Source organism: Podarcis muralis, chromosome 9 (genome assembly GCF_964188315.1).
Source record: "Podarcis muralis chromosome 9, rPodMur119.hap1.1, whole genome shotgun sequence".
Taxonomy (NCBI): domain Eukaryota; kingdom Metazoa; phylum Chordata; class Lepidosauria; order Squamata; family Lacertidae; genus Podarcis; species Podarcis muralis.
The window spans coordinates 11,292,868-11,307,694 of NC_135663.1; the positions used below are offsets into that span (position 1 = coordinate 11,292,868).

Consider the following 14,827-nt stretch of genomic DNA (forward strand, 5'->3'; position numbering starts at 1 on the left):
ACGCCAGTGCAAGTAGATAAATAGGTACTGCTGTGGCGGGAAGGTAAATGGTGTTTCCGTGCGCTTTGGTTTCTGTCACGGTGTTCTGTTACACCAGAAGCGGTTTAGTCCTGCTGGCCACATGACCCGGAAAGCTATCTGTGGACAATCACTGGCTCCCTTAGCCTGAAAGCAAGATGAGCGCCGCAACCCCATAGTCACCTTTGACTGGCGTTAACCGTCCAGGGGTCTTTTACCTTTTACCTTACTGGCTCATGCCAAATCCTGGACCCCAAACTTCGACCCCCAAAGTTTGACCCAGAATTTGACCAGAACAGGTTGAGACAGTCCTGGATTGGGTCCACCCAGAGCAATATGGGGCTGTCAAATGGGGTCACGTGGTTTCAGCTGAAGCGTCATTGTTCTCATTGACAGACCTCAGCTCGTGATTCGGCACAGCCATTTATAGCCCCACCTCCTTCTCTGGCTCCCTCCCACTCCCTCCCTTCAGAATTTCAGTGGATGATGGGAAGTGTAGTCTTTTGCCAACGAAACCGCACCTGTCTCCCAGGAGACCTCTGCCCAAACAAAAGATGCCCTTTGCACAAGAATGGGGAAGAGTCGTCTAGTTTGTTCTCGTGGGTCAAGGCGGAATTTCAATACTTGTGCAACCTCTGTGATTAATTAGGGGTTCAACCCTAATCAAAGACTTCTAGGACTCTCAATCGATCAGGATCAATTGGTCCCTATTTGTCCCACCTTGGATGGGGCACTCCAGAGCGCTGGATTGTGCCCTGAATCGGATTGAGAGGGACGTGCCGAGACCTCGTATTGCATATGCTCCAACTGTCCTATTTACCAGGTCAGCTTCTCTTTTCTGGTCCCTCCTAAGTGAGGGTCAAACTAGATGGGATGTTAATAGCACAAATACTGTACTTATTTTAATCCTCTGCCTCTATTTTGGCCGGCACAATCTCTCACTGGCTCTGCCCCTATGATACCCTGTTAATTTTTTTCTGTGTGAATTTGTAAAATTCTTGTGATGTGTTCCCTTGGATCTGAGTTCAGGTCCTGCCCCAAAGCCCTAATATCTCCAGAAGCTAAAATTCTAGCATTTGGGTCAGAGGCATCCTTTCTAGCATGTTCTATGTATTCATACCAATGTGCCGTGCATAGTTCATTTCAGTGTACCATTTCATGCCCTGCAGCTGCTGAGATACATTTTAGAACGGATGATAACTTATTTTAGGAACATCTGTGGTTTCCTAGGCTCCTTTCAACAGAAACAAGCACTCTTCCAGGCTTGAAGTTGGTGGAAGACAAGCTGTTAAATGATAAACTCATTTCTGCTATGCTTCTTTCTCACTTACAAAGCACCCAACTTTTTCAAAGGGCTAGGAAGCTATTAAAAGTTCAGACTTTGCATGGACACGTATAATGAAATCTGGAGCTCATTTATACAAAATACAGTAGATTGAAACAATTTTAATGGTAACCGTTAACAACTGTTATAGTGATATACTATATATATTTGTCTATTTTCTTTTCCTTACTTTTATCTTCCTCATTTAAAAATAGGACCTTATATATAAAGGAAAAAATAATAATACTGTATAAAACTGTCCCTGCTTGCAAGCTCAGAACCCAATTGAAACCACACAAAAGGAAAAAGGAATAGGGAGGGCAGAGGAAACAATAACATTAAAGCATATGTATCCATGTTTGTTAACTGATGTGGTTAAACGATTTTTTTAAAAAAACCTTAGACTGAGTTTTAGCACGCATGAAAAACTTAAAACAAACCCTTATTTCCTGTTGAATAGCCTTTGGACTATAATGTAACTTAAATAGAAAACTATCTTTAGAAAGATTTTTCCTCCAAAAGCATTTTATTTTAAAAATCCAATTTAAATAAAAAAATAAAATTGATTTTTTGAATTATTATTTTTTTTAAAAAACCATTGATTTTTATCTACCCTGGTTCGGTGACCTGTGCAGGGGAACTGCCTGCAGCCCCCTAAATCCGGCACTGGCCTGAGATTGGACTTTTGCCTTGTATCCCGTTGGCATCTGAAGGTTCAGATGCTCCTGTTGTGAGTTTGCTCCCTCCCAGCCCTTCTCAACCTGTGGGTCCCCAGATGTTGTTGAACTACAACTCCCATCACTCCTAGCTAGCAAGGCCAGAGCTCAGGGATGATGGGAGTTGTAATCCAACAACATCTGGGGACCCACAGGTTGAGAACCGCTGCGAGTCCAGACACTCAGGATAGTTGGAGAAACTGTGCTGCTTGTGGAAAACGGGCTACTTTGTTGTAAAGGTAAAGGGACCCCTGACCATTAGGTCCAGTTGTGGCCGACTCTGGGGTTGTGGCGCTTATCTTGCTTTATTGGCCGAGGGAGCCGGCGTACAGCTTCCGGGTCATGTGGCCAGCATGACTAAGCCGCTTCTGGCAAACCAGAGCAGCGCATGGAAATGCCATTTACCTTCCCGCCAGAACGGTACCTTTTTTTTCTACTTGCACTGGTATGCTTTTGAACTGCTAGGTTGGCAGGAGCTGGGACCGAGCAACGGGAGCTCACCCCATCGCGGGGATTCGAACCGCTGACCTTCTGATTGGCAAGTCTTAGGCTCTGTGGTTTAGACCACAGCGCCACCCACGTCCCTTTACTTTGTTGTAGGGACTGTTAAAAGTGCTCCCCCCCCTCTCTCCAGCACTTCCTAATTTAACAAGTTGGTTTTTATGTCTGCCTAACACAATTTTCTTTCTGGTCTTTCAGGTGTATGCGTCTACGGAGGCTCATCATTTCAGGTAGGTCAGATTTAATGTTATTTGTGACTAGCTGTGCTTGAATTAGATTTCATTTTATGGCATGGAAGGGGCTTTGTCCTTGAAGCAAATTCTAGGCTGGAAGAATAAAAGCACAGTGCTCAGACGATGGTGGGACCGGAGAGGTCCTAGCCCCCATACCTGTTGCGATGGCATCCTCTGCTACTGTTTTTGAGGTGGCTACCATAGGGCACAAGTTGGCTAGAAGTGGCTGGAGGGGGAGAGGACTTGGGGAGGGAGAATTTGCAGATTTTGCAAAAGGCCTGTCTGCTTCTTTCCCCAATGCTATCCCTTCATTGCAACAGTTACAGGTATTGCAATGTTACCTTTTTACAAAGTTGCAAAATCATTAAAAACACACACGAGGCATGGCTTTGACTGCAACCCTCAACACACTTACTCCTTCGAGGCCAGGAAAACTTATGGATAAACATTCATAGAATTGCACTGTTTATTGATCTGAAAGGTAACTCTCTATTTGTTACACGGTCCTTTTATACTTTGGTTGTAAGTAAACTTTTTTAAAAATGTTACAGAACTGTGTTTAACTATTCTATACATTTGTGTGTGACTTATAAAACCCTGCAACTCTATATGCACATACCTGGGGGTAAGTCCCATTAAATTGAATGGGGCTTAATTTTGGGTAGACACAGAATCATGCGTAGGATTCCACGGTGTATAGGGGTGTGTGTTTTGTAAGCCCTGAGGTACAGAACATGTTTGAGATTTCCAAACCTTTATTAAATTTCCCCTTTTTAGCCAGCTGTGTTTTTGTCCATGGCTGAAGGAATGAGTACGGGAGACGATTTTCAGATAATACTTTTAAAGCCTTGGTTTTATGATATAAATTTTTGCTGAGTGGTTTTGCTTTTTTCAAGAGTAATGATCTTTGTCGGCTTAGCCATGCTGTAAGAGAAAGTATTAGCTGTGTCAGGAAATGTGTATGTAAACTTTTCCCCTATGTAGAGTGTGGCGTGTGGGATTAGCAAGTGTCTGAGAGATGGGTACGGTCTGATTTTTAATCCCTGCCTTAGAAGGGTGAACTGCCCTTAATATTGCTGGACCAATTTTTGGCTCAACTGTGGGTCTTTTTTCATTGCATGGTGTGCTTAACAAAAAATGCTCCCGTCAGTCTTCCGTGGGAGGAAAGAGGTGTGAGATTCTAAGGTTGTTTCAAATTGATCTGTTTGAGGACTATTTATCCTGATTTGTTTGTGGAGAGGTTAGACAATGTTGCATCAACCCAAGTGTTTTCCCAAACTTTGCATTGTATTTCCCCGTTGCTTACATCTTTGGCAGAACGCTGATCTGTTTGGGAGGAAGTTTTGTTGTACAATAGCTCTGCACCTACTTTAACGATGCATTATGAATTCCACCAGTATGTGATTTTAACCTGGCAATATATGGTGGGTGTTAAGGCTGGGCGATATATCATCCGAAACGGGTTTCCAGCCCATATCAAGATATTGGTTTCATAATTTTTGACCTGGCGTATATTGCGAATCATGATGTGTTTGTGTGCTATGCGAAAATCACAATGTGGGAAAAAACTGTGAAGCCAGGCCAGGGGTAAAGGGACCCCTGACCATTAGGTCCAGTCATGGATGACTCCGGGGTTGTGGCGCTCATCTCGCTTTATTGGCCAAGGGAGCCGGCGTACAGCTTCCGGGTCATGTGGCCAGCATGACTAAGCCGCTTCTGGCGAACCAGAGCAGCGCATGGAAACGCCGTTTACCTTCCTGCCTATTTATCTACTTGCACTTTGACGTGCTTTTGAACTGCTAGGTTGGCAGGAGCTGGGGCAGAGCAACAGGAGCTCACCCCGTCACGAGGATTTGAACCGCCGACCTTCTGATTGGCAAGTCCTAGGCTCTGTGGTTTAACCCACAGCGTCACCCGTGTCCCATCACGATGTTTAGCTGGTACTATATGAAGAAGTTGAAAACCAGATATTGCCCAGCCCTCCTGGAGATGTAGTTCCAATTATTTCCTGCATGCATGGACTCGATGGTTTCTATGCAATTCCTTCTTTTATCCCCTACCTTGTGAGGTGTGAAGTGGCCCCCATTGGTCTGGGTCTGACCTTGCTAACTGAGATTTAGCTCTCAATTTAGTGCCATGGTGCAAACATGATTTGCTTTCCTCCATCCGTATCCCGCCAGTTGCTCCCTGTGTCTAACCCTCTTAGAGTTAAAATTCCTCTTCCCTCCCAACTTTGACATTGTCCCTTTAAAGCCGCCCTGTTGCAAAGAGAGAGAGTGGGGATGAGATGAAATTGATTTACGGCCCGTTGTCTTTGGCGGACGGCTCGGCGAAAAGCCCGAGCAGATTGCATGCATTTGTTTCCATTAAAAATATACTGTGGAGCATCACAATGTTTTAAAGGCTATTGAGAAATCTGCCTACACTCCATCAACTCTAATAAATTGTGCGGCAGATAATTCTCCCCTCCACATTTTGGCTCGATAAGTACTGTAATATACTGGTGCTCAGAACACGCGGAAATGAGACATCAGGATGTCACCCCTGCCTGTTGACGTGCGGCTGATATTTGCAGGACTTTTTTTCACCAGGCTTGTAGGTTTTCGTAGGTAGCAAAGACAGTGAGGATGCCAGACACGTACAGAGCTTCCCTTTCATCATGTGGCACAGCCTCAGTGACTGATTCTTAGCCCTCCGCTTATGATAGACTGTTGGTTCCTCTCCATGTATCTCCGCAGATGTCGTGGGTTGTACTGAGGAAGGAAAGTTCTCATGGCTGTGGGTGAGGGGACTGAACATCTGCCTAACGCTGAACCAGATAATTGGAGGAAGAGCTGTAGCTTGGCTAGTTGCGTCTTAATCTGTGTTTTGAATTTTTGTTCCTTCCGCCAATTTCCCCCCCTTCCAAATTATTACAAATCAAACCAAATTAATTTATTTTACTACAATTTCTAAAAGATCAGGTTTCCCTCCACTGTTGCGTAATATGTTCACATCGCTGCATCAATTCTTCTTAGTCTCTAGTTGTCGTCACTTCACTTGCCATTAAACATTTCGTTCAGCTGCCCCCTTGTGTGTTTTATTTTTTGTGAAGCTCCTTGAGTCCTGGTTCTGGGGGAAAAGTGTAATAATAATAATAATAATAATAATAATAATAATAATTCTCACAACAACCCTGTGAGGTAGGTTAGGCTGAGAGGCAATGACTGGCTCAAGGTTACCCAGTGAGCTTCGTGGCTGAGTGGGGATTTGAACCCTGGTCTCCAAGATCCTAGTCCATGGGTAGGCAAACTAAAGCCCGGGGGCTGGATCCAGCCCAGTTGCCTTCTGAATCTGGCCCGTGGACAGTTCAGGAACCAGCGTGTTTTTACATGAGTAGAATGTGCCCTTTTATTAAAAATGCATCTCTTGGTTATTTGTGGGGCATAGGAATTCGTTCATTTCCCCCCAAAAAATATAGTCCAGCCCCCCACAAGGTCTGAGGGACAGTGGACCGGCCCCCTGCTGAAAAAGTTTCCTGACCTCTGTCCTAGTCCAATACTTTTAGTTTAGCAACGGCACCACTTCTCCAAGTCCAAATAATTAAAAAATCCCTTTACGAAGGGAAGAACATCCACAGCCAAGACCAAAATTAAAAAGAGTTCACCACTGCTGTTCTTGCATAGGTATTTCCTTGCATGTTGCTGCTCGCTGGCTGTAACCAGGTCAGAGTTTGTGTTTGACAAGAAATGTTTTGCTTGGAAACAATCAGCTGAGTCTAAAAAGGGAGGTGGGCAATGTGGGGTTGTTAACCCCAGTTGACCAGTGTGATCTGGCCCCTCAGGTACTCACAAAGGTCTTGGTGGCAGTGGCAAAAGAAGTCTATGCAGTGCTGGAGTGAGAGAAGCTCAGTGCCTGACGGAGGTACACACCACCCCCTGGGACCCACAGCAGTACAATTCCCATAGCAGTGGAAATGGCTGGTGTTTGCTGATTTGTCCCAATCCAATCCAGCAACTGTGAACGCTATCAGTTGTTGTTGTTTTCATGCCGCAAATGGCACATAATTGATTTTGGGATTCCCCGGGTTTGCACGGTTTCCCTCGCGTTGAAATAAATGGTGTGGCATAATGTAAGGACGACGTCATCAATTACACGGGTTGCGAAAAATGTCGCCATAGTGGACAGCGGCGAAAGAAGACGAATGACACAGTTTTGGGTGGAAGCTGAACCGCAGCAGAATGGAAACGGTTCAGCGTGATGTGATGAATATGGGGCAAGAGAGAAATCGGTGCCTTCTCACATCCCTGCCCCCCAGATCAAGCAACTGTCTTCGTTTGTGCAAGAGGGTCCATGAGAGTGGAGGTGAGGGCTGCACCCAGTATTCCTTCACCCCAGAGGGTTTGTCCTTTGACATCGGTGAGCTAACAGTAAATCACACCATGCAAGTTGGAGTTAACTCTTTATTAGCAGAAAACATGATGGACACAAGAGTGTCTGGCCTATCAGCACAGCACTCATCTCTGGTAGGTCTTGTCCCCATGAAGTAGTTGTTGAAGACCTCCGCTTCCTCACAGATGACTAAGCCCCCTCCTCTCCAGGGCTTTCCCCAAGCAATCGGAGACTGTGCCTGCGCATCGCAAATCGCTCCTCCGCCCTTTTCATGCCTCTTCTGGTTCTGGGAGACAGGAGGGGAGCTTATCGCAACAGGAGCGGGAGGCATCCATGACTCATCACTGCCTTCTGCTTCTGCCTTTGATTATGGACTTCTCTGCAACAGACTCTCCCCGCTCTCTAAGTCTCGTTACATGTTCAGCTTCTGACACTTCCTCCCCCCAGTTTTCTCCCTCTCACTGCTCATTGTTGTCCAACCATTCCTCTGCATCCATGATATCTGTGGGTGAATGCGTTCCTTAGGTCAAAAGCAGCATCTACCGTATTTTTCGCTCTATAATACGAAATTTTCCCCTCCAAAAATTAAGGGGCAATGTGTGTGCATCTTATGGAGCGAATGCAGGCTCCATGGCTTCAGCGATAGCAGCACGAAGCCTCCGAAGCACAGTGGGAGCGCCCCCGCCATGCTCCGGAGGCTTCGCATTGCTTTCGCTGAAGCCTGGAGAGCGAGAGGGGTAGGTGCGCACTGACCCCTCTCACTCTCCAGGATTCAGGGATAGCCTCCCGAAGCCTTCGAAGCGCAGTGGGAGCGCTCCCGCCATGCTCCGGAGGCTTTGCGTTGCTTTCGCTGAAGCCCGGAGAGCAAGAGGGATCGGTGCGCACTGATCCCTCTTGCTCTCCTGGCTTTGCTTCGCTGGAGAGGCGCTGCACAGCTTTTCCTCTCTGTGCAGCGCCCCTTCAGCAAAGCGGGAGGAGAAATGGAAGGGGCTCCGTTTCTCCTGCTGCTTCACTGAAGAGGCGCTGCGCAGAGAGGGAGAGAATCCCCCCCTTGTTCTTCCCCTCTAAAACTAGGTGCGTCCTATGGTTGGGTGCATCCTATAGAGTGAAAAATGCGGTAAGTGATCTCTTGAAGATTTCAGAATCTTGACAACTCTTCATGCTGCCAGCAGCAAGTAACCGATAGAAATGAATTCCTTGCTGAATCTGTGTTTTCATTCAATAAAAGCAGCCGGAAAGGTGTGGGTGCAAGGGGCGAGCCGTGGAAGGGAAGCAATATTAGTGATCACTAATGCATGGGCTGCTGTCAGATATTGTAAGGTTGGCAGTAACTGGGTCACTGGAGTGGATCTCGTCGGTTGCTTTTTCTGCATGCTAAAGGGCATATTCATCTATATTTTTAGTTGCCATATTTTTAATAGGCTCTGCCGCTGCGCCCTTTACAGGAGCCTGACATGGATGAAACTAAGCACAGGAAGGTATTCTTGGCATAGATACAAGTGTGGAAAGCTTCACTTGCGACATCTGTGTCATGCAAAAAGCACAGGAGCAGAACATTTTTAAAATTTAAAAGGCTGGCAACCTTTCCAGACAACCCTACTAGTTTCTTTTTTGTTGGGGTGGAACAGACTCCCATGAGAGGTGGTGGGCTGTTCTTCCTTCGATGTTTTTACGCAGAGGTTGGATGGCCACCTGCCATGTATGATCTGTTAGAATTCCTGCTCCGTGGCTGCAGTCATAGGATTGTTGTCTATCACATGACGGTGTATGTTTTGACTCTACAGAGTGGTAAGTGACAGAACATCTCTTGCCTTTCCTGGAGATGCCAGGATTGAATCTGGGGTCTACCACTGAGCTAAAGCCGTTTCCCTAAATGATGCTCTCCAGGGCTCTCCTTTTCTCTCTAACATAATCTGGAAATAGAATCCTAGAGTTGGAATAATAATAATAATAATAATAATAATAATAATAATAATAATTTATTATTTATACCCCGCCCATCTGGCTGAGCTTCCCCAGCCACTCTGGGCGGCTCCCAATCAACAGTACAGCCTTACATATTAAAAACTTCCCTGAGGGTTGTTAGAATTCCTGCTCCATGATTGCAGTCATGGGATTGTTGTCTATCACATGACAGTATATATGTTTTGACTCCACAGAGTGGGAAGTGACGGAGACAGGATGTTTGTGTTACTGTGTTCTGTGACGTGGGACTATTGTCCTTTGTTCTTTTTCTCTTTGCTGCCTGATGCTAGAGAGAGAGGGAGCCATGTTGCAGTGCTCCGTGTGTGTTTATATGTAAATAAAGTAGATTAGCCAAAATGCCGAGTCACTGAGGTCTGTCACGAGCATGATGCGCAAACTCTGCAGTTCCCTAAGTGTGCTGATGTCGGTTGGCATCGGTTGCTGTGATGTTTGGGCCGAAGAAAGCCTTTGAAGCTCCCGAACGAAAGACTAGGAGGGAGAGAACATGTCAGTCAGGCATGTGTCTCTGCCAGGGTCCTACTCAAGTGTAGGCTGAACTCCTGACATGATCTAGTTGAGATTCCTGCATTGCAGGGGGTTGGACTAGATGACCCTCAGAGGTCCCTTCTGACTACAGTTCTGTGATTCTGTGTGATGCAGAAGTGCTCACCTTAATCATTGCTCCCTGAGCAAAGCAATTCTACCTTTTGGGTCCGTGAGCTTCCCTTCGTCTTCTTCCTCCTCAGTGTCTCTTCCCTCCTGCACCTCCGAGGCGTTCTGCTCATTTTATTTTTTTTAAAAAATAAAAAAATAAAATAGATAAATAGGTGTCTAAGTCAGCTACTTTCCTTTTCAGTCAGCGACATTCCTCTTTGTCTTCACCAGGCTTTGAAGGAAGCGCATTACAGAAAGGATTGATTATGTGCTATTGTATCCTGCTTCCTAAGCACTTAACGGCTGTGTACAATGGTAAATGCTGAAAAACAATATTTTATGCAAAAGCGTTCCCTTCCCCCACCCCAGTGAACTCAATGGGGGTGGGTGGGGAGAAGGAACTCTTCCTAAGCTTTGTGCAAGAAAAGAGAAAAAAAGAGGCACTCTGAATCTTGAAAATCCCATAGGGGATGATGCACTTCCCCGTTTTTGCATTACATAAGAAGAGACCCGCAGGATCAGGCCAGCGGCCAATCTTGTCCAGCATCCTGTTACTCACAGATGCTTATGGGAAGCCTACAAGCAGGACCCAGTGGCAGATTTGGGCTCTCAGATTTCAGTGGTGTCCTGTGTGATGCTAAAAATCTTGCCCCACCTCTCTCGCTCCATTCTACTCCATTATTGTAGTGCCGCCTGCAGTGCAGCACCTAGTACGGCCAAGCCGGTCATGCTACCTTAAAACCACCTTTGCAGGACCCAAGCACAAGAGCGCTCTCCCCTCCTGTAGTCTCCCTGCTGCACTGAGGAGGAATGGTGGGAGCCTCCCCCTCCCCTGGATCCTGAATCTTCCCAGGAGCAGGAGGACAGTATAGATTTGGAACAGCGGTTTGCAGAGGGGCATAGTTCAGAAGGCAGAAGCTGGGAAATGCTGGATGGGGAACAGCTAGGAGAAGAAACACAAGAAGAGAGAGGGTTAACAGATTCACAGTCTCTGGACAGCATTCACATACACACACCCCGTCTCCAAAGTCACAAGAGCTCAGAAAGTGGCAGAACAGAAAGCACAGAGACTACAAACTCAGATTACAAGACACAGGAGTGGCATAGATTAATAGGGACGGAAGTGGGTGGAGTCCTTAATTGGGAGCACCGCCATTCTGGGAGATGCTCTGTCCCATGAGACTAGGGCCCTACAGGATTTAACCTCCTTCCATCGGGCCTGTAAGACAGAGCAATTCTGCCTGGCCTTTAATTTGAATTCAGCCTGATCTTTTATTTCCCTTCTCTTCCCTCCCTCTCCCCTTTTATGAAGATTACCCACTCTGAGACCCCACAGCTAATTCTCCCCTGGTCTCCTCACTGGCCCAAGTAGGACCAATTCAGCCAGCTAGCCCTGGGGACTATCTAATGCTTATTAGATGGATTTCCCCTAAATTTAGTTCTGAACTTTGAATTTTTATTGTTATTCATGTTTTTATACTGTATTTTATGCTGCTTTTACAATTAAGTGTTTTAAATTTGTTGTTAGCCCCCCTGAGCCCAGTTTTCTGAACTGGGAAGGATGGGGTAAAAAATAATATTATTATTATTAATTATTATTTGTTCTCTTGCTGTGATTATTAAAGTTTCTAACTGGTAAGAAGGTTCATTTTCCTTTGTTCTGCTTATCTATTGCCACGAGGGAGAAAGCCAATTCACTAGCTCCCTTGGCTGGTGTTCAGCAGCGTTACTGCTTCTGACCGTGAAAGCAGAGCAGAGCCATCATGGCTACTAACCATGGATAGCTTTGTCCCTCACAAATTTGTCTGATCCTCTTTTAAAGCCACCCAGGATAGTGACTTTCTCTGCCTCCTGTGGATGTGCTGGATGCTGTTGGGGCCACCACATTCTTGGTTCAAACTCCTGCCCAATGCCCCCTATAGAGAGTGATAGAAATTAGCCAGGCGCCAGGTGTGTTTTGCATAGGGAAAATGGCGACCACGTGGACATCTCTGGATGCCAGGTTGGCAACTGGCATCTCCACCTGGCTGACTCTTTCTTAAGCTTGAAGAGCTTATTTATTTAATTTAATTTAATTCTCCAAGGAGTACACGTTTCACCCCTTCTTCAGTTAATCCTTACGACGACCCTGTGTGGTAGGTAAAGAGGCGTCACGACTGAGTGGGGATTTGAACTCTGATCTCCCAGGTCCTAGTTTGACGCACTCACCACTATACCCCACTGGCTTCCTAGCGTCCTTCTGCTATGGGGCAACTCTATAAATTAAGTAGGTTAAAATATATATATATGGGGAAAGCAAAATGTCACTTAGAGAAGGATCTGAAATATTTTTCTTGAACCTTGCATTTGTTCTTTTCTGGGTTGTTTAATTTGATGTTATAACGTGTTCTAAACCGCCTTGAGATTCCCCCCCCTTTAAAATATAAAGCGGTATAGAAATGGAATGAAAAATAATAATAATAGTAATACATTTTTCTGCAAAAAAAAAAAAAAAAAAAGACACCTAGATATTCATTGGTGGCAACCATAACCCTGGTTTAAGGTTCCATTTGGTGATGGAGCTTATATATCTGAGTTTCTAACACTGCCTATAAGGAAGTGTCGTTCAGAGTAGCCGGTTGCATTGCTCACTACGGAAGATAACAACACAATAAAATTCGATTGATTGGGCATTTATTCAAAATCCAGTTGAAACGACTTGGTTTAATTGATTCAACAAAACAATCCAGCGATACCAGCTTTTCAAAGTCGGGATAGGTCATTTTTACGCCTCCCTCCCCCTGGCCTCTCAGTGCCCCATAGGGAGCTCACCCACTTTGGGTACCAGTGCTCTGTAGCTTTTTAGCCACCGCTGTTTGATTTTCAAATGATTCCGTCTCTTCTTTGAACGATGGCGCCCAGGGAGATGTTGCTGGCGATTCATCGACCGGACACGCATGGGGCTTCCTGCCTGCAAAAACCTCTCCCTCCGGAGGCTTTGAAGCCTGGCGACGGCTGCGTTTGTGCAGAGGGATGGCCGCATGTCGCATGGATTAATCAAACTTGTCCCTCGCCGCGTTCTCAAAGCTGCACGGTCCTTCTTGAGACTTCTGAAGGCGGCCTGCGTTTCCCTCGAAGATTCACCGCTTTATAGTTGAAGGAAGACAAAAGGCAGGGAAGGTCAAATGCCTGGTCGCAATAGTGATGGTGGGAGACTCATTGTGTGAGGATACGGTAGAATTCAGGGCCTAATTTTTGCTGAGGTTAAGCTCCAGAATCTTGGACTCCAGTTCATCCCTGGAGTGCAGGTGACTCTCAACGTCCTCAGGGCTCGCGTTTCAGGGGCCAAAATCATTTACAGTGGAAATGTCGGGAAGGATTGCCAAAGGTCCCCCCCCCCCTTTCCAATTTCTATTTTATTTTGCCAAGTTAAATTCATGCAAGTTGCGAGTTACCTGCGTGTGATCTCATAAAGAAGGCACCTCTGTGAATGCATAACTTGCATTATAATTTCCGCATGCCAGGTGTGCGTGCAGGAGCCAGGCCCTGGGACCAGTAGGGCTTCACAGGACTGGGGCCTTCCTAAGTTTGTTCTGGAGAGGCAAGGCGCGGCCTCACAGGTGAGGCCGATTGGTAACTCACAGCACCTGGTGGCAAAAGCTGGGAAGGGATATAAGGTCAGCATTTCCCTTCGGCTCTTTGCCACAGCAACACGTTTCCTGCCTTGGTGTGTTTGGCTTCTTGCTTCCTGATGTTCGGACTTCAGCTCCTTGCTTCTTGACCCTCGGACCCTTGACTTCATGTCTCCCTGCTTCCTGACCCTCTGACCCCTGGATTCTGGACTCTCGTTCCTGCTCCCACCCTGCCATCTTGCCCCCAGTCCCGATGTCCTCAGCCGGGACTTTGTGATACCGCAATCCTACAACCTGATCATTCTCATACCTAGCCTACTATGCAGGGTTGCCCTGCAGATAAAATGGGGAGAAGGAACACACTTGTTTTCTTTTGCTCTGGAGGGCAGGACTCAAACCTGTGGCTTCAAGTTACAAGAATGGAGATTGCGACTAAACTTTCTGACAGTAAGAGCTGTTTGACAGTGGAATCGACTCCTTTGGGGGAAGTTGTGGACTCTCCTTCCTTGGAGGCCTTTAAAAAGGGGTTGGATGGGCATCTGTCATGGATGCTTTAGCTGAGATTTTTGAATGGCAGGGGGTTGGACTAGATGACCCCTAGGGGTCCAACTCTACAATTCTCTCTAGTTGGAAACTTCTGCAAGTGAGAGGGAGACAAAGACCCTTTCCTGGTTGCCACGTTCCGAATTTCTGGTTGAAGGGAGACACAGAAGAAGTCCTCTGTTGATGATTTTATGGTTCAGATAGGTGAAGGAAGGGCTCTCTGGCTGCTACTCCTAGCAGGTGGGCCAAACCTTGGGCAGCCTAAGAGCCACATTCCCTTACAGTGAACCTCCTGGAGGCCACATGCCAATGGACAGCAGGATCAGAGGCAGGTGTCTACAGAGCGATGGAGGTGATTTCTTCTTTTTCATGTGATTCTATGGCTTACCTGGTTATTACCTACACTGGCTCCCAGTACGTTTCTGAGCACAATTCAAAGTGTTGGTGCTGACCTTTAAAGCCCTAAACGGCCTCGGTCCTGTATACCTGAAGGAGCGTCTCCACCCCCATTGTTCAGCCCGGACACTGAGTTCCAGCTCCGAGGGTCTTCTGGCAGTTCCCTCACTGCGAGAAGCCAAGTTACAGGGAACAAGGCAGAGGGTCTTCTCGGTAGCGGCACCTGCCCTGTGGAACACCCTCCCATCAGCTGTCAAGGAAATAAACAACTACCTTACATTTAGAAGACATCTGAAGGCAGCCCTGTTTAGGGAAGCTTTTAATGTTGAATAGGTTATTGTACTTTAATATTCTGTTGGAAGCCGCCCAGAGTAGCTGGAGAAACCCAGCCAGATGGGCGGGGTATAAATAATAAATTATTATTTGAGGACATGGTTTTAATTCTGATAATCCCAGTTTTCACAGACGCACAAAGTTTCTAGGCCTTAAATATGG

At 46.3% G+C, this 14,827-nt stretch overlaps 1 protein-coding gene across 4 annotated transcripts in view; it reads left to right on the top strand.

The window, feature by feature from the left end:
- The window catches only part of FRAS1 (Fraser extracellular matrix complex subunit 1), a 355,216-nt gene that overhangs the window by 13,688 nt on the left and 326,701 nt on the right, over nucleotides 1–14,827 (top strand). For all 4 annotated transcript variants that reach the window (XR_013394125.1, XM_077933767.1, XM_077933768.1 and 1 more), the window contains exon 2: nucleotides 2,758–2,789. Coding sequence is in view for 3 of the 4 variants with exons in the window: in XM_077933767.1 (XP_077789893.1) it covers nucleotides 2,758–2,789 (32 nt within the window). In the remaining variant the exon portion in view is untranslated. The remainder of the gene's footprint in view (nucleotides 1–2,757; nucleotides 2,790–14,827) is intronic.